This window comes from Tenrec ecaudatus, chromosome 17 (genome assembly GCF_050624435.1).
Source record: "Tenrec ecaudatus isolate mTenEca1 chromosome 17, mTenEca1.hap1, whole genome shotgun sequence".
Lineage (NCBI taxonomy): Eukaryota > Metazoa > Chordata > Mammalia > Afrosoricida > Tenrecidae > Tenrec > Tenrec ecaudatus.
Window position 1 is genome coordinate 60687576 of NC_134546.1, and position 20515 is coordinate 60708090.

General features: G+C 47.6%; 1 protein-coding gene and 1 non-coding gene across 6 annotated transcripts in view; both read right to left on the bottom strand.

Moving 5' to 3' along the window:
• Nucleotides 1–2545: 2545 nt before the first annotated feature.
• The window catches only part of GLCE (glucuronic acid epimerase), a 114677-nt gene continuing 96707 nt past the window's right edge, over nucleotides 2546–20515 (bottom strand). For all 5 annotated transcript variants that reach the window (XM_075535254.1, XM_075535257.1, XM_075535253.1 and 2 more), the window contains 3 exons: nucleotides 14434–15029; nucleotides 13185–13430; nucleotides 2546–6157 (listed from right to left, as the gene is read on the bottom strand). In XM_075535254.1, coding sequence (XP_075391369.1) covers nucleotides 5133–6157; nucleotides 13185–13430; nucleotides 14434–15016 — 1854 coding nt within the window. In that variant the 5' untranslated portion in view covers nucleotides 15017–15029 and the 3' untranslated portion in view covers nucleotides 2546–5132. The remainder of the gene's footprint in view (nucleotides 6158–13184; nucleotides 13431–14433; nucleotides 15030–20515) is intronic.
• LOC142431240 (small nucleolar RNA SNORA49) lies at nucleotides 17192–17323 on the bottom strand. Its single transcript, XR_012780777.1, has one exon. It is a non-coding gene; the product is annotated as a small nucleolar RNA SNORA49 (small nucleolar RNA).

Sequence of the window (20515 nt, forward strand, 5' to 3'; positions counted from 1 at the left end):
CCTTTGGTTATGTGCTAGGGGTGGAATTTCTAGCTCACACGGTTAAGCAGTTGGCTGCTACCTAAAAGGTTAGCAGTTCAAAGCTCCCAGCCCCTTGCAGGGCAAAACCAAAGAAATCTGTTGCTTTAACTAGGAAATGCCATAGGCAGGTTCCACTCTGCCACGGGGGCACCAGGAGTTGGATTCGATGGGAAAGCAGCCAGCAGCACCACTAGATGGCCACTGTGTAATTTTTTTTAACAACAAAGATGTGCCTTTTCCCTACAGCAGCTGTACCATTTCAGATTCCTTTCTCCCCAGCCCCCCACTTGCTATTTCGTTATTAAATAGTGGGTGGTGGGTGTCTCATTTGTGGCTTATGGACACTCTCCCAGTGTCTACAAATGGGGCTGCGACGTGCATGTTTGGAGGCAGAAAGACTGGGATTTCTACTCTCCTAAACGCTACGCTCCCAGAAACCTACAGGGGCCGTCCCGAGTCAGCACGGACTCCGTGGCAGTTGAGCTGTGGGGCATGGCACTGAGCATCCTTCACGTGCCACTGTTGGTCAGCCTGCTTGGAGAAAGGCCAGCATTTCGTTGCCCGTCTTTTCATTGGGTCGTCTTAGTTGTTGAGCTGTAACTCCATATTGGCGGAGTTAGTCAACATTTTCTCCCATTCCTTAGGCTACGTCGTTACTTTCTAGGCAAAGCCCTTGAACCACAAGAGTTCCTTCGTTTTACTGGGGTCCAGTCTGACTTGTGCGTTTGCTATCACATGTAAGCACCCCACTGCCCCAAACTATACCACGGCCATGCTTTAAGACTTCAATGGTTTTCGTTCTTGCATGTAAAAGTCATGGACGCATTGTGAGTTGACTTTCCTATTTGGCATGAGGTGTGGGGTAGCTACTTTTGAAGACACCATTTTAATGGGTTGCCTTGTGTCAGCGTATGAGGAAACTTGGTCATCAATGGCTTCTCTGGTGATCTCTTGCACTGTATGGTGAGGGAGGGGCCCTGGTGGCCTTGTAGTCAGTGGTTTGAAATCGCCAGCCTCTCTGAGGGGAGATGAGGCTTTCTACTCCTGCAGAGGCTTATAGTCTCGGAAACCCACTGTTGAGGTCCACCCAGTCCTATAGGCTTGCCGTGAGTCCGGATGGACTCCCTGGTAGTGCTTGCAGCTTGACTTTGGTGTCAGGAGCCCATTGACAGCTGCGGGTAAAGTCAGTCCGCTGTTGCAGGCGCACAGCCAGGGAGCCATCTGAGTGCCACATCCCGATTTCTGCCCAACCAATGTCCCCTAAAGATCTTTCAGCTTTGACCTTAGCCGATTACCGCCCTGTCAAATGCAAACCTAGCTGGTCCTGGGCCTGCACACTTTGGATGAAAAGTGGTCCAGGCAGAAGAAGGCAGACTCCCTACTGTTTTATTTTTCCTCTGTAACAGGGGCATTGTTTTATTAATTTAGAGCTCATTGCTTTCAAGCAATAGATACTAAGCTTAGCCAATTTGACCCCAAGCAGGGGATTTATCCTCGGGGCACAGTGGCTTCTCCTGGGACCCGGGAGGCCCGCAGCTGGCCTCAGAAAGGCACCATCAACATTCTTCCCACTGTTCACATACGCTGCCGCCTTGAAAACCCGCCCGAGTTAGGGGTTCCTGGGGAAGAGACAGATCCACCTGGCTTGGATGAGCGACTCAGCCTTGGCCTAACTGCTCGTGGCCAGAGCGGCAGGGTCACACAGTGCCCACTTAGTGCCCTGAAGTGTGGGCCCAGCTTGCAGAAGTGGAAGCGCTGACGTGTATTAAGAGCAGTATGCATGCATGCGAAGGGGGCATACTCGGGCAGGGGAGCACTGCGGAAGGCTGAATCGGTCCCTCTGTAGCAGACAGGAGGGTCTGCAGCCTCTCAAAGACCATGGGGGTACAGATAGATATATGGTGCTCGGGGCAGTAAAGCAGAATAGCCAATTGTATCACAGATTGGCTACACAGAGCAAAACTCTTGAGACCTCATCCTACCCAGGACTTCTGGTAACTTTCTAGATGCATCTTAACGGAAAGGTGGGTGATGTGTGTGTGTGTGTGTGTGTTTGTGTGTGTGTGTGCGTGTCGGGGTATAGTGGTGGCTGCCTGGCCTGTCAATTGGTGCCTGTCAAAACCGGTGAGCTAGTTGGCTGGGACAGCAGGGCTGGTGAACAGTTTGAATTCCACCACACAAATGTTTTGGGCCACAAGATAACGTGCAACAAGACACAACGAGCAGCCAGCCTGCTCTCTGCATGTGGGAATCTAATAATGACTCTGAGAGGCTTTAGGGGGGCCAGGGGTGGAGCGAGCGAAACATGTTTAATGTTCCGGAGAAGAAGCAAACGAAGCCTTTTCTCTTAGTTTTCCGCACACTGTATCCACTCTGCAGGTGACCAGTCCGAGGGCCCAGGTCCACGCCATCGTGGAGGGAGGGCTTCATAGCACCTGCGGCCTCCCGAGGGAGTCCCAGGGGAGGAGGGTGAGAAATCCGGATCTGCGAGTGGTCAGAAAAGAAGCAAGGATGCCGGCCTCGCTACACCTTTCAAGATAAAACTTTATTTTACAACGTTATAAAGCAGCTTTACATGAAGCACAAACGATCCATTTACTTTGTATAGAAACAAAATACCTTTCCATCTGCAAAAAATCAAGTTTTGCTGTATATAAAACTAACGTGTGCACATTGTGCTTAAACTGCAGTCTGCACAGCTTTACAAAGGACTACCCTTCAGAAGGGCATCCAGTAAACACTTTATTGCATATTTAACACATGGTCTATAACCCACATGTACGATGTAGAAACCAGAGAAACAATCACGAGGAGGAAGACAGCAGCTTTCTGAGGGAGTCTGCATGTGGACGGAGACGGGGGTGGGGGGGGCAGCCACCACGGGAGCGTTGTGCTTGGGTGTTGGGCATGTGCTTGCGCGCATGCGCACTGTGTGCTGCCTGGATGCAGCCTGCGTGAGATCACCCCCGAGGGGTCCAACTTCGCCTCCACCCAGAAGCGTCTGGCCAGCTTTCCAACTGAGGTGACAACAGATTGAAGTGAACCCCGAAGCTAATTCAGGGGCGTGTGTGTGTGTGAAAAACAACACAAAACAAAACAAAACATAAAGCACCGTCCCACCCCCCACCAGAAAATAAAACCCATGATTCTGAAACAAAACCAAGCAAAAATGTGTAGACACAAAGTCACAAAATGCAAAGACCCTCCCCATTCGCTTTAAGCTCCAGCTAAGTAAACAGGGGAAGCCCTGAAGCCGCAGCAAGCTGGCAGGAGTTCAAGAGCAAAGATGGAAGGGAGTGTGTTGGGCAGTGTCCCTCCCCACTGTCCCCAGGGACCCCCGAGTGCTCTGACACAGGCAGCTCACTGGGCTCCAAGGACACCGCGACGACACCCCGGGGGCCCACACTTGGGAGACGCTCTCAGGTGACTGAGGACGCTGCAGTGTGAGAACCACTGGCTGGGACTGGCACGCGCATTGGTAAGGCACTGAAGTGTGTCACGGGAGCAGTACCAGGCCCCTCTCGTCAAGTGCCCTGTGCCCCGGTGCCAGTGCGCCAGCACAAAGCAGGCATCCAGACCTCTGAGAGCAACAAGGAAGAAAAAGGGTGCTTGGGTTGGAGGGTGCCTTGCGTATCTTACAGTCCCAGGAACTCTTGCTGAGCCATCTGAGGGGCATGAACACCTCACAATGGGAACACGCTCAGAAGTCACAGTTGTTGGGGTTGGGGGCAAAATCCAGAGGGGTGGCCCGCTACGCCGGCGTTTCAGCCTCCTTGGCTGAGGTCTGTCTAAGAGTGCCTCTGTCCCCATCCCTGACCCTTCCTGGCTCCCCGCCTCGCGAGGCGAGCAGTGAGCAGGCAAGTCAGCCACCTGGCTCCTGATGGGCGCATGATCCTGGTCACTCCCCCGAGGTGCACCTTAGACTCAATGCATGACAGAGTGCAGAAGTCGGAGCCTTAATGTTGTAATTTGTCACCAAGGAAAACCAGAGCCAGAGCGAAATCACTGCCCCCACCTCCCCCAACTTTTCACCCGAGGCCTGGAGCTAAGGGCACACCTGGCCCGTGGGCTGCGTGGAGGTACAGCAGGATGGTAAGCATAACAAAGGCCTGGTGGTCACATGGGTGCGACAGGGCAGTAGCAGCCCTTCGATCCGGTAGCTGGGATAATTAAAATTACACTTGCCCACGAAAAGCCATGGCCAGGGCCCCTGGTTTGGAACGCTCATCACCAAGAACCGTTTGCATGCCATCTGTGACGTAGCTTTCGTTACAGGGGGGCGGTGGGGAAGAAATCTTGAAAGGGTAGTGGCGGTAAGCTCGCTAGTTCCTTCCCACACTTTTCTAGCTCCTACATAAGGGCTCCTGTTTAGGCTGTGATAAATGTCCCCCAATCAGGTTGCACCTCAACGCAGCCAACTCTCAAGGGTCGTTGGAAATGAGACATAAAACCCTAGCTGAGGACATCAAAACCAAGCCATCACAATGGGGGTGGGGTGGGGGGGCTGATTATCAAACCTTTACTGATTGTAGATCAAGTTTCCTCACACAGACAACATCTTCGTAACCCTTGTGCGGTCGACAAGTCCCGTGAAAGTTGTGCTTACATTACATAACTGACGCCGGCACCCCAAATGGGCTTCTGCTGCCGCACGTCAAGACAAGCAGACTCCACGTCCTCTCCATAGAGAGCCTAGGCTCCCTTGGCCCAAGAAATGGAATCGCTGGAAAGGACGGGTCTCTTTTAAAAAACGCTGCAGGGACCACACTCCGGGCCACAAGTACACTCTCCTGGTGCTCACAGTCCACGACTTGGTAACAAGTCTGCGTCCAGCCAGAAACAGAAGCACATTCTGAAAGAGCTGTCAGGGATGAGTGAGGTGAGTGGCCAGGGGTGCCACCACCGCCACAGCCCCACGGAGAGGCACCTCCGAGCGACAGCAAGCCAGCCGGAACCCTGTGGCCTCGCCCACCGATGTCCCCGCACCCCCAGCCCACAGACTGCGATTCTCTCCGCAGACTGGCCTCAAGGATCTCCTTGCTGTGAAGCACGAAGCCCACTGGCGGCCTTGGGAAATGCGGTGGCGGAGGCGCCGGCTTTGGTCGTGAGCTCTAGTTGTGCTTTGCCCGGCTGCCTTTCAGGTAGCTTTTCCACCTCTTGACAAATTCTTTGAAGATCGGGGACTCGTCGACGGTGCCGAGCAGTTGCAGCTGGTTGATGTGGGTGGTATGGTAGTCCCAGCGGGCCAGGTTGGGGGCGATGCCGAGCATGAAATGGCGGAGGTCATAGATGGTCCCCGAGCCGGTGTCATACAAGGGGAGCATGGCTTTCAGGGACTCCATGCCCCGCTCATACAAGGCCTGCGCTTCTTTCCCGAGTTTCTCCCCGGCAGCTTCCTTCAAGTCATAGAGCCCGATTAAGGAATACATGAAGCCGTTTAAAACAAAGGAGCTCGGTGTGGTGGGGTACTCCTCATACCAGTCATGTTTACTCATAAACACAGCTCTCACCCCGTGCTGCTCCGATGGAAACTTGTAAGGGGCCGTGGCCCTTAAAGCTGAACTGAGGAATGTGTGGTCTTTTGTTAACAGGTAGGCCCGGACGAGGGTCGAGATGGCTTGGCCTTGGGCCATCGCAGAGTACCAGCCCGGCTCCAGGGCCTTGAACCCTTCCCCTAACTTCCGGGTCACCATGATGGGCCAGCCACCTTTCTCGTCCTGGTTCCGCACCAGCCAGTCGCTGGCGGCAAAAAAGGCGGCCATGTGCGCGGTGGTAGAGATGGTGATGTTGTCCAGGAAGCCTTTGCCTTTTGCCACCAAGCGTACCACCTTCTTGGGCATGATCTTGGTCGGCTTGACAGCTTTTGTGTTGGAAAGGCCCACTCCTTTCCGGAGGTCGGTCACCAGGTCCCGGGTCACCGTGCCCCACGACGTGCGGGGACCGATGCCGTAGTACACGTCCCGCTCTTTGAAAGCAATGAGCTGGGTGTTGGAGACGTAGTGCACAGTAAAGAGCTGGTTCTTCTCCGTGGTCTCTAGCACCACCGACACGCTGCCGTTGGTCAGGAACTTGAGGTCAAATGAAATAATGAAGTCCTTGGTGTTCCCGAGTTGCAGTGACACACCCTCGCTGGTTTCTGCAGGGGACGGACACCGAGACAGAGACCCGTTAGCAGCAGCTCTTTCGATTTAAAACTTAACTCTTATTTGTCATGGCAACCACTGGCTAGCCAAAATTGACACTTCCACTTTCTGGGTGTCCGATCATCAGTAGGAAAACAAACAAAATGTGACATCAATGGTAAACAAATGAGAGGAGTGGTGCGTTCAGGACGGTGCGTGGGGCATGAAGCCGCGTTCTCTCTCTTTCTGCCCCGCAGGCTGAGAGCAGGTGGCAAGCCACTACTAATCTAACTGCCATGTCTCGATGGGATGCCGGCTGCTCCTGCGCCTTCCACAGCCGCTCTGGTAAAGCTGGTTGGGCACACAGCAGTACAGGGTAGAGGTTGGACGGAAAGAATGGCTGCCCATGAGCTTAAGGTTTGTTACTGAGAGAACACATACTATGCATTCACTGTGTACTGTTACGCACGGCTCATGCCGGACACTGTCTACCATAGTGTTCCAAACACTCACTAACAGGGTCATCCAGGGTGGAGCTTCCAGCGGAGCTTCCAGACTAGAGGAGCCAATAGAATCCCTGGCAGCACAGCAGAACGCTGCCCGATGCAGAGCTGGAGGGAGAGCCCCCAGACTGGAAGGCTCTATCGCAGGCAGCGGCACACCTCCAGTATTAGCTAGTAATTGGAATGAGGAATATACAAAGTATGAATCAAGAAGAACTGGGAGTCATGAAAAATGAAACGTTTCACTTGGAGATTGATGTCCAACACATTAAGCAAGTTGACGAGGACCGATTATGGCCATTTTGAATCCAAGAGCCACCTGGTCGACACTGCTGAGAATGGCAAGTTTGCGGACGGAGGCTGTACTCAGCATCCGGGAACAACAGGACCTCTCAAGAGCTCTCCGGAAGCAGAGCTCCGTCCGTCAGGGAAGTGCATCGGCCTACAGAGAGACTGGTTAACACAGCACTCGTTCAAATGCATGCACCAACCGCGAAGGCCGGAGATGAAGAATGAAGCCTTTATGCAGACAACCTGCAATCGACCCAGTGTGCACTGGTCGTTCCTGGCCATTCGAGCGCAAGTGCTGGGGAGATGAGCAGTTAGAGAATACGGCCGCAGTGATGGAACTCAGGCTGGAGGTCACAGGCCAGCACTCTCCAAGAGCAGGGCCTTCTTTTAACTCGACTCAACACAATCAACGACTGTGCACCCGCACCGTGCTGGCTGGATCACAGCTGTGGACAGATTACAGACCAGATTATCAAGTGCTCCCATGTAAGTTCAAGCTGAAGTTGGACAAAAATCAAAGTAAGTTTCTGAGAACCAAACTATGGTTCTGAGTACATTCCATCTGAATTTAGAGACCACCTTAGAAACAAAGGGATGCACTGAACACTAATGCCCAGAGACCAGAGGAGTTATGGGAAGCAATCAAGGGCATCGTCCATGAAGAAGGTCACTACAGAAGGGAAATAAAGAAAAGACCAAAATGGATGCCAGAGAGACTCTGACAGAAACTCTGAGCACAGAGTAACTAAAGGGAGTAGGAGAAAGGACAGAGCAAAAGAGCCGACCAGACCGCCGAGGCGGCCTGAGAAGATATGGGAAAGGATTGTGGCAAAATGTATGAAGAACTGGAGGCAGAATACCAGTGAGGGTGAATGTACTCGGTCTTTCTCAAGCGAAGGGAACGAAGAGGAAGGGCAAGCTTCAAGTGACAATACTGAACCATTTTATGGGTACAATATTGAATGACAAAGAAAGCAGAGGAAGAAGACAGAACACACACACAGGGTGACTGTACCAGAAACAGTTGATGGACATTTATCCATTTCAAGAGGTAGTGTAGATTGAGGAGCATTGATGCAGGAGAACTACATGCAAGCTACACTGAACGCACTGGTGGAAAATAAAGTTCCAGGAATTGATGGAACACCAATGTTTCAACCAGTGGCACAACACTGGCAATGATCACCTGCCTATGCCAGGATACTGGGAAGATAGCTACCTGACCAACTTACTGGAAGAATTTCCTATCTGCACCCATCCCCCCAAAAGGGGATCTGGAGAATGTAGCAATCACTGGACACCGGCATTCATATCACATGCTAATAAACCTTCACTGAAGATAGTTTTACAAATAGCCACAGCCATACATGGACAGGGAAGTGTCAGATGTTCAGGCCATTGCTGACATCCGGTGGATCTTGTCTGAGAATACCAGATGGATAACGGATACTTATCTGTGCTTTATTGATTATGCTCTATATGGATCATGACAAACTACAGATTAACATTATGAAGAATGGGGACTCCAGAACACGGAACGGTGTTCATGTGGAACAAGCACATGGGTGTAATGACCACTGTGTGAACGAAACAAGAGTATACGTGTGGTTTAAAAGTGGAAAGAGGTGTGACAGGGTTGTATCCTTTTGCCTTATTGAATCTAAATGATGAACACATAATCTAAGAAGCCAGAATGAAGAACGTGGTGTCAGGATTAAAGGAGACTTTAATAACAACCTTCCATCTTCAGCAGACAGAACCTTGCTTACTGAACACGATGACAGCCTCTGGAAGCACACACTGAGGAGGGTAACACTATATAACCCATAGGATACAAGGTTACACTTGAACCTTGAAGAAACAGAAATCCCCACAACTGGTGTGAAAACAGGAGGATACAGGAAAACAAACAGGAAGTTGTTCAAGATTTCGTTTACTTGGATATAATCAACATCCATGGAAACAGCAGTCAAGAAATGAAATAATACATCATACCGGGCAAATCTACTGCAAAAGGTCTCTTTAAAGTTTTCAAAAGCAAAGAGGTACCGCACGGTACCTTGAGGACTAAGGCACTGTATGTCCTTGTGTATAAGCTGAGTCTTTCTGCACATTTTTAGTGCAGTTTTGTGGTAACAGTAGGTGCCTCGGCTGATACTCGGGTCGGCTTATACTCGAGTATATATGGTATGCCTGGTCCAAGCCCTGGTCTGATTTAGGGGGTTCATGTGCACGTGGCAGTTGGAGAAAGGAAAAGGAAAACTGCAGAGTGGATGGTGTCCGCAAGCAACACCGATTATTCTGTGGACCGTCTTAGAACACAAGCACACTGCTCGTCAGGCACACGTGTCACCTTGGCCAGACTAGGATTCTCAGTGGCTTAGCAGTTATGTGATGATGGCATCGGGAAATGATGTAATGATGTGACTGGTCACCACCGTATGCCAGTCATTTGTAAAGGGACCCTTTTTTAGGTCACAGGCCTGATTGATGGAAGGGGAGTGCCCCAGGGGTGTGGTCTGCACCAACCTTTCTCTTGTTGCTGTTGGCTGGGTTCCGACTCAGAGACTGTCTGTACAAAAGATGGAAAAACACTGCCGCACCGTCTGCTGTTCTTGAGCCCATTGTAGTAGCTACCGTGTCAATCCCTTCTGTCGAGAGACATCCTCTTTTCCACGCCCCGCCTCCCCCCGCCCCTACTCGACGGAACAAGCTGTCTTTTTCCAGGGACTAGTCTCTCTTTTAACATGTCAGAAACACATGAGACAAAGGTTCGGCATCCTTGCTTCTAAGGTTAAATCATTTTGTCCTAGGCCACAAGCTAGGCTTTCTGGGCCTCAGTTCAAACACTGAAATGGCATGCCCATGAGGATAATCCATGGAAGGGTTATTTTCATAGCTATGGAAACAGATGTTTCGAGGTGTTGCTAGGGAAATATTTAGTGTGCCACCAGAGGCAAAGATAGGAAGTATGGACTGCTGGTAGTGTGTTTACAGTGTGATCAGCTTGGAGAACAGTGACATGTGGAGCTGATCACTAACCCTCCTAATCCCGCATCTACTACCAGTGTGGGTGTATATGGCCCGCGGTTCTTACTTAGTGCCTTGGGGCCGCTGTTATGGAAGGTGCACCAAGAATGAGAACACCACTGATAGACTCACTCCTCAAATGATGCTCTGGGTGACTTGTCACAGATGAGCTTATAGGTATAGTTCTGACAGAGCGAACACTCCTTTGCTCTGACAAATGTCAGTACACGGTCTCTCCTAAGCCAACACCTCTCTGCAGCGTTGGCAGCATGGAAACTGATGCTCAGACAGCGGCCTCAGACACAGCAGGATTCTGCATGGACTTATGAATCAGCCAAGACGGAATTATCTCGAGTACTGCTTAAAAATAAAAACTTAGGGTATTTCCTCATAAAGCAGATAAAAGATTTTTTTTCAGATAAAAGATTATTAACCATGACATTTTCCTCATCAACCTGGGTCAAAATGACTCATCGTTAGAAATCCCAATCAGAGAAAGGTGAGTAACTCTCCACTCAGAATTCCTTGTCATTTTCACAGTAAGTATACAACCTCATGAAGCTATATGGTTTAAGTCTACATTGAACAAAAAGAGGGATCGTTCACTCACCTCTCCTTCCACTGGACTCGACCAGTGTGGGTGGGTCTATCTGACCCAAGGGTCCCAACTACTTAACTGATGAGTACATTACTTGTATTGAATATAACATTGAGATACAAGGTGAAGGACTGACCTAAACCGAGGGATTTCTGAACCACAGAAGAGAACTGACAGAGCAGCCACAATCTCCAATTTAAATCAACCCACTACCTAGCACAGCCTTCCCAACATCTTATGAGAAGTCTCAACTTCTCATTTAATAGAAACGCAGAGAGGTTAAAGGGCTGCCAGCTTCACCCACAGGGATGGACACAGCGGCAAATGGGATGGGTGCAGCAAGGTTTGCCAAGGCCTTAGGTTACCTGGAGACCGCTAATAGAAAGTTTCGGGCTCTCTATTGTTTGACCCTGTCCTCTCCCAGAGCAGTTATTTCCAGGAGTCACCATGAGTCACAGTATTTTCAGGATATGCATTTTAGGCAACAAAGGTTAATACTCATTTAGGGATAGATGCTAAGTCAGTGTCTCCACAGACATTGCAAACTGTTTTCCTTCACTCACTTAATCAACAAGGTTACTGTGTGGACTGAGAAGAGGCCCTGATCACATACATGCTTGCAGAACACCGAAGGGTGAGGGCCAGGCGGAGGAGGAGAAGCTCACAAGGAGCCGAGAAAGCACGCACACAGAGACATGAGACGGCGAGGAGGAGGAGAGCAACACCCAGAGGACTGCGTGCTTCTGAAAGGGGAGAGGTGCTCGGAGGGAACTTGTAAAGAGTTTCAAGTACCCCGTTTCCCAATCAGCCCGAGGAGCACACACTACCCAACAAACAATACAGGATAAAAAGACATGGCACACTCAGATGAGGGCTAGACAAGATGACTCCGTCGTACAAGAATTAGTTCCTTGAAATCCCCTTAGAAGGGTCTCCGGGAGGAGACGAGCCAGTCAGGGTGCGATGTAGCAACGATGAAACATACAACTTTCCTCTAGTTCCTAAATGCTTCCTCCCCACCCACTATCATGATCCCAATTCTACCTAACAAGTCTGGCTAGACCAGAGAATGTACACTGGTACAGGTAAGAACTGGAAACAAAGGGAATCCAGGGCGGATGATCCCTTCAGGACCAGTGGTGTGGGTGGCGATACTGGGAGGGTGGATGGAGGGTAGGTTGGAAAGGGGGAACCGATTACAAGGATCTACATGTGTTCTCTTCCAAGGGGGATGGACAACAAAAAAGTGGGTGAAGGGAAACGTGGGACAGGGCAAGATATGACAAAATAATAATTTATAAATTATCAAGGGTTCATGAGGGAGGAGGGAGTGGGGAGGGAGGGGAAATGAGGACCCGATGCCAGGGGCTTAGGTGGAGAGCAAATGTTTTGAGAATGATGAGGGCAATGAATGTGCAGATGTGCTTTACACAATTGATGTAAGTATGGATTGTGGTAAGAGTTGTATGAACCCCTAATAAAACGATTAAAAAAAATTCCTTGGGTAGACCCCAAACCAAATGTTTTTTCTTTTGCTTAATCAAGTTTAACTATTTCCTGCTGAAATAACTACTTAGTTATGAGAGGGTAAATATTCTTAAACATATCAATGCACCTTCTCACCCAGCCAAGCCTCCTGCTTTCCAATAAGCAAAGATGCTCTATCTACTGAAATACCACAGAATGCCACGGAAGCCATGGAGTTCTAGTCACAAAATAAAAACTAAAGGTCACCCATTATTTGCACTGCATTAAACACTCATAAATCCATTACTTGAGGCCATCTAGAGTGAGTGGGTTTGTATTGCGGCTTTCAAGGTCTGTGAATTACACAGTCATCGATAAAGGACAAGGAGAGAATACTGAGGAGGTCTTATCACCTCTCCTCTCTCTTTATTTACACACCGCAAGGTGGATGGAGGGGGACTGACTTCTGTTCTCCACAGCGTTGCTCCACAGAGAATGAAGCCTGAGGTGCTAACTAAAATTATTTCATTGTCTTTTTAAGTAATGGACTCATTAATTCTCATGGATATTGATTAGAGGAGGAAAACACATTGCATCCTAATTAATGAGACTGTCTTAGTAAAAGGGGAAATGTTACATAAAGTTAATTTGATTTTATAAATGATTTTAATCGTGGAAATGGTGTTATATGAAGTTTGAGACCATCTTGTACATCAGCATCGTTTGCTCTGGGAAAAAGACCTGTGTGTGTTGAAGGCATGCTATGCTGAGGAAAGAAGACAAAAAGCTCCTGGTAGAAAAGAAAGAATGGCTGTCTCTGGAAAGAAGAATTCCTGCCTTAATGCAAAACTGCTCAAAAATTAATGAAATAATGCAATAATCAAGGCACTTCATTCCGGAAGGGCAGTGGGCCTTGGAGGGAACCACATGCCATGCACCAGCCTTAACATTCAAGGTAGGGTTTCTTATCGTCTTGAGTTCCCACCTGTTCCTTCTTTTTGTTTGGATCACACCCTTTGCTTATTTATAAAATTAATACAAAGGGATTAGCCAATGTGCTTAAAATGCAACAACAACATGAAACCATTAAAAAAAAATTTTAAAGACTATCAACATAAAGTTAGCAGACACATATCATACATAATAACTCACCTGGAGCAATAAACTGCTTAACATTGGTGAATCTGGACTTCTCCGCCACGGTCGACATAAAGCAGCCCTTTGGCACCGTCCAGTCGCTCGGCTTGCCGTTTCTGTCCTTGTCTTCGGCTGTTTCATACACCTCTATGTGAGGGGGCTTCTCAGTGAGGTTCTTGCTGTAATGGCTGAGCCCATACTGTGCAATCTGGATCGGGTAGAAATAGCCTTGAGGCCCCCATTGTGTGGATAATGGAACGCCTATAAAACAGAGAGAGAAAGTGAACAGCCATGCCAAGGGGTTTACAAGTCAACCTTAAGCACCACTCCCACTGTTTGACTTCTGGGGTATTTCCTTTTTATAATGTTTCCCTCAGTCCCGGGAACCAGAGTCAGATTAGCCGGATACCGAAGACAACATTAAGGATTCAGCATGCAGTCTTTTTGTTGATAGATAGGAGTGCGATGTTATGAAATATTTCTAAGGACTGGCTTTTTCTGCATGTGTGTGTGTGTTCATTTTATCTTAGATATGGGTGGCATGGTTGATAATCCCATTCTACATACGCAAACTGAAACTACTGAGATAAATGTAGAAAATGTTACTACAACGCTTTATCCTGCAAATTCTAATTCTGAAACTTTATCTACCATTTGGACTTAGCAATCAACATTCAGCTAAGTATCCCCTGCCCCCCCCCCCAACACACCACTTAAAAATTATATACTTGAAAGTTAAGCTGGTTTTGTGATCAATTTTTCTGGAGATTCCAAAATGTACCAAGAATGCCTATTACCCCAGGGATTAGAAGCTATGAAAGAATGACAAACCATACAGAAAGCATACAATGAACTATTGGGGTTCGGCCATTAGTCCCGAGAAGATGGACTGTTTGCATTGTCTTATCTTTTGGGGGTGACATCTGGCTAATCTGGTAGGAAGATTCTTGTCAAAGGACAATAATTATATTTTTAACATGAAATTTCCGGGAATGCTGAGCCTTGGCCTTACTGGTAAGAATTTTAGATTCTGAGGCAGGTTGGTGGGATGATCCTCTGATGTAGTACGGCTTTGCTGCAGTCTTTAAATCAGACCACCAGGAGAAAAGAAGTCCTGTGCTCAGACTTCACCCGCTCCTCCCTGCTAAGGTGGAACGAGGTCTCTAACAGTACTCTGTGCACTGGCTGCATAACTAAGCTTTCACTTCCTTCCTCCTCAACCAATCAGGGGGGTCAAACTCAAGTGGAAGAGACAAATACCAACCTTCAACTCCGCTTATGCACTTCACTCTGTCGCGGACTTCCACATTGTAGCCTTCAAAGGACATGAACACACCATCCGGGTGGTAAGGGGCTCGCTGAGCGTAGACCTTGGAGTAGCTGTGGGAGAACTCAAAGCGGTCATAGCCATCGTACTGAACCACCTTTCCGTAGACGTCAAAGTACTTCTCGACCCACGTGAATGGCAGAAAGACTTCATTCCCCTCGCGCCTCCCTTTAATTGTATGATCATCATTTATGAGACAGTCAATCTCCTCATACTTGAGCCCCAACACCTTGCTTCCCCCATTGCCATTGAAGCCCCCCACCACGGGGGGCGCTTTCTGCTGTTCCTGAGGGAATCCCTCCTCCGACTGTGGTTTGGCCATGTGGTTCACATAGTTGTTACTCTCGGATGGGGCTGCTCTCTTCTCTAGTCCATCTCTGAAGCCACCACTCAAGTGTCGGGGAAACGGGATAGGCCTGTCGCTGGAACACTTATTCCACAGGAGGACCGTGACCAGAGTGAAGAGCGTGCAGATGACGATCAAAGTCTTGTAGTTGACCCGGGCTGCCAAGCAACGCATATTCACACCATACCTAAGGAGGCAAGGAGAAATTCATGCAAAGATGGACTGCTGAAATTTCACAAGATAAAACACCTATTTTTTTAATGCAGAATAGCCATGTTAAGATGACTTTATCACTTGCATTTCATTTAATCAGATGTACAGCTACTAACTTAATGCCTGGTTAGCATAACCCTCTAAAGCAGAAATTATTGCTCGTTCTGGTGTTGTAAGTCCCGTGGTGTCTCAGTAACTTCCCCATGATGCCCCTAGCCGAGAGAATAACCAATAGTTCCATTATCACGTGGTTACATTCAAACAACTTAACAAGTCATAGTTTTATATGTTTCAAAAATAAAACACAACCAGAAATTTTTAAAAATTACATTCTTAATCATTAATAGGGTGTGTTGGGCCCATAAATGATGAACCGTCCCGAACCTTGGAAATGGATTAGTCAACACCAAACTGATTGCCAATTCCACACTGGTACTTCCTTTTTCTCACAGAACTTTGCAAATCCAGCAGCTCTGCAAAGACATGACATCATCAATCTGACACTGAGATTGCTAACTACCTCAAGCTAGTAGTTTGCTCAATGTCCAAGCTACGTCAACCGTGTTTCCCTCTAGACTTTAAAAGGTGCTCACTGTGAGCCCCCTTTGAGTTCTCTGGGGCACCTGGAGGCACCCGGCACACAGTTTGGGAACCATGCCTCTTATGCATGATCTCACCCCATTAAGCCCACGAGCACAGTGGCTCTCATGCTACCATCAGAACCGCACAGAGGGCTTATTGCATCAGATAGCTACGCCGCTCTCCCCCCAAGGGGGTTCCTGGTTCAGAAGATCTGGAGCAATGACCTCAGAGTTTTCATTTCTAATGATGTCCCAAGTGATACTCAAGTGCCAAACAGGGACCACGCCTTGAGAGCGCTGGGCTCCTTGGCTATTGGGTTAGGTCCCAGGCTTTCAAACTGTGCGCCGAGGGTCTTTCAAGGAGCATCAGAAAGAGGAGGGAAATCTAGAGAGTGGAGCCCAGGCCTCGGAGGCCCTCTTTAACCAGCTAAGTCCTTCCTATCTGAAGAAAGTATGGAGACAAAAACAAGAGTGGAGAAACTGGCATTAGACACCCTTACATGTAAGCCGGATGGGACCAGGAGAGGGCATTTCAAAGCGGAGGGGGCTTGGTGACGGCAAGCACCATCGCACTCATGTGCCTACTCCTCCAACCCTGCAAGGGCACAGTGCAGGAAGCACTGGACGCGCTCTGAGAAACGGCAGCTTCTGAACGGGAAAAGACCGTCCTTATGTTGTACTAAGACAAATAGTGCCATAGGATAAGGGGCCTTAAAATGTTTCGGGGAAAATTAATTGCAGGATCGTGGGATTTTCCCACATTCTGAAGCCCCTTGTATTCCTAGTGGAAGAGGACCGTGCTAGGCTCCTAATGATGAATCTCTAGTAGGGAAATATGAAATGGCCAGAGGCTCTCAGGTCTCAGTTTATTATTGTAGGCAGAGAGTGACCCGGTTCTGATGGGTACCCTTGTATAAAATAACAAACACCAAACAAAATGCGCCGCCACGGAGTCAATTCCAACTCAGAATAACACAATTCACTCTCTGCCACCGAGCTGAGTCCAACCCTGAATGGCCCCTGAGGACAGAATGGAACACCCTCTGTGGACTCCAGAGACGGTCAATCTTCACAACAGAGCAGAAAGCCTCATCTTTCATCCATGGAGTGGTTGGTGGTTTTGAACTGATGACCTTGTGGTTAGCAGCCCAATGTATAACCCACCACATCACCAAGACTCCTTTAAGTAACCTAACAGTAACATGAATATGAACATACATTCTTTTAGTGATCCAGTTTTGCCGTTTAAAACTGTATTAACTATTTAAGTGCTACAGAGTTTAACCATTTAAATTGCAGAATTCCACGGCTTTTAGTATATTTAGAGTGGCACAGGCATAACCATATCTAGTATAAAACATTTTCATCAACCCCAAAAGAGACCTGTTTCCAGAGGCAGTTATTCCCATCTCTCACTCCGTAGGGTCGTTTCCCTTACTCTTGATCCCCAAGGAGCCCCCCTTCCTGATCTATTGTCTTTTGTACAGATGTGTCTATTCTGGACATTCTATATAAGTGGTATCATGTCTTTTTTTTTTTTTGTTCTTCTTTTTGCACTGTTAGCTCCATGTGTAGGCCCCAGAAGAAAGTGGGTTCTTCCTGGGGAGGGACACGGGCTTTCTTATCTATCCTCAGGCAATGCCCGGGCACTCCATAGCGAGAAGGCCCTGGAGTAAGGCTGAGGAAGCAGGTATCATGTCTTATACGCTCTCTCGTGACTAGCTTCTTTTCCTCTGCATGCCTCTGCAGGTTCACCCATGTTGAAATGATGATCCATGCTCATTCCCTTTTATATGTGTCTGTGTTGTATTGTAGCAAGTGCCAGGACTAGTTATCAAAGAGTCCTTTTATACAGTTCTTTAGTCTTTGAACCGTTTACAATATAGGTAGTCTAACCTACAATGAAGACAGGAGACGGATTATCCCTGTTGTATAGGTCAGAACCGAGGCTAAGTCAAGTACCTCACTGAAGCTAGAAGCAGCAGAGTTCCCACTCCTACTCCAACGCTCTTTCCAGCACCCCAATCTGCTTCCTTAGCAGAGTTCCACCGCATCACTTCTTGTTGGCTGACATCATTTCCCCAAGAACACACGACCCAACAGGGATCCATGGTACTGAGGTTCATACAACTGTATTCAAAATATCGCTTTAAACAGGGATACTCTGGCAATTATAGCTAAGTTTTATATTTAATGGCAGGAACATTAAATACCCTATCTAATTAAGTCCTGATGTATTATATTAAACGGATGGCTTTTCCCCTAGGCATTACTAGCTTCATTCTTATTACGGCTATAAATTTGATTTCAGACAACTTTGTTACCAGTCTTTTTGGTGAACCAATAATGCTGCAAATTGAAAATAACTACCAGTATTTTTTTTAAGGACGTAGAATCTCTAAGCATTTTGGAAAATCTTGGCATATTACTTAAAAAATCTAATGACCTTCACAACAAATTAGGTAACTTAGAGATAATAAAATAGAAAATTAGATAAAATAGAACATTCCAAAAAGATAAACTTCTGAAATGGACTCCAGAGAAATGGAAAATCTGAATAGGTTTAAGAAGATAACACATTATTAATTTAAACAGTTGCCATCAGTAAAGTACAGGCCTAGGTGTCCCTGGTGGATTACACCAGTTATTTTAAAGATGAATTGCACCTTCTCTTCACTTATCAACCTAGTTAGTTTAAAAAGACCAGATTGTTATATGAAACTGGTGTTTTGAGAAAATGTAGAATGGCCACATCGTATCACAAATGGAGGATGACACACACCGGTCACATGGCAACAGTATATAATTGCCCAAACTGCTGATCATCAAGGTCCAGCCAAGTGCTACTCTTGCCTTGGCCCCTGGTGCTCGTTACTGCCAGATATAGATCATTAATGCCCCACATAGCCGGGCAGATTTTTCAATTACGGTTGTAAATGTGAGGAGAGGAGAGGAGAAGAGAAACCTTCACAAACTGTTCCAGAATAGAATAGAAGGAAACACTGCCCACACCTCAGTGAGACCCAGATAACTCTGATTCCCAAAGCACACAAAGACGACGCAAGATACATAGGTCAATATTCTGATGACTACAGACGCACAGGCCTCAACAAAATCCCCGCAGGCCAAAGCCGGCGGCTTACAGAACTGTGCAACAAATGATGCTGGGCAACTGAGCAGCACAAGAATGAAGTCACGCCGTTCACTCAGACCAGATAACCACATTAACTCAAAACAGGCCAGGGACCTCAAGACAGGGGCTAATGTCAGAATATGGCGTGTAAAAAAGGAAACACAGGTGTAAACCTTCAAAATCGTGGGTTAGGCAAAGCCTCTTAGATATGACACACACAGTACACGTGACAAAAGTGAGGAAAGTCCACTCAACTTGATCAAAATGGAAAGCTGTGTGATGAACATGACACGTCAAGAAAGGAGACCCAGTCTACAGTGTGGGGGGAGCACATGCACCCCACACAGCAGACAAGGGCCCAGAATCCACAACAAACCCGTGCAGCTCAAGACCCAAACCACAAATAATCCCATTAAAACGGTACAGGAGATAGACAATTAGTAAGGCAATGAAAAGAGGCTCAATCTCAGTAGTCATCAGGGAAATGTTGACTAAAATCAAGAGTTACCACTTCACAACCATTGCATGGTTGCCTGGAGTGGATTCGAACTCATGACAATCCCATGTGTCATGTGGAGTTTCCTAGGATAAATTCTTTGCGGAATGAGATTGACAAGCCTTTTGTGTGAGTCTGGGTAGACTAGAGAAACAAATCCATGGAGACTCATATGTGTATAAGAACAATTGAATATTGAGAAAATATCCCAGCCCAGTCCAGATCAAGTCCATAAATCCGGTATCTGCCCATACGTCTGATACCAATCTATAAATTGCTCTTCACACTCATGAAAAACATGCAATGACGCCAAATGCAGGAAGATCACAGGCCAGAGGGTGGGAAGTCTTGTGGATATATGGCAGTGTGAGCATCTCATTGCTGGCAGGGGTCTCCATGTGGCTCCTCTAGGTCAGGACACTAGTGTGTCTTCTCAGCTGCAGTGTCTCCCAGGGAGTAAACTATTTAATCTCCTTAGCGTCTCCAAATGAGGTCATCGAGTTGTGACCCGACTGACAGGGTAAACTCTACCCCTTCATGCTTAATCCTCAAACTGACCACGGATTATGCAACTACCACACCTTTCTTCTGCAGTGCCTGGTGTGTTGGACCAGCAACCTTTAGGTAGCAGTTGAGTACCAACCATTTGCAACGTAGGCCCCCCACATCTGATACAATAGCTATAATCTATAGACAGCAGAAAACACACACACACACACACACACACACAGTGTTCACAAGGACGTGGAGACATTTGAACCACCGTGCACTGCTGGTGGGAATGTACAGCGGTGTAGCAGCTAATAAAGACAGTTTTGAGGTTCCTTGAAAGTTAAATATAGACTGACCTAGTATGGTATGTGGACTATACATACACACAGATACATATCCACCAGGGTTCATTACAGCTACAATGGCAAAGGGTAGAAAGAGCAGCTTTCCTCCAACACAGCTGAGGGGCCATGAGTCGGAATTTACTTGATGGTAGCTGAGGAGCCTGGGTGGTGCCAATGGTCAATGTGCTTGGCTGCTCACTCAACACTTTGGAGGTTCAATTCTCCCAGAGGTACCTTGGAAGAAAGGCCAGGTGATCTACTTCTAAAAATACCAGCCACAGAAAACCCTATGGAGCACAGTGCCACTCTGACACACATCCATACATTTTGAATTAAGTTGGAATAGACTCAAAGGAAACTGGTTACATATATAGGTACATAAATGTTTAAGATGTTTTTATCTAGTTCTCTCTG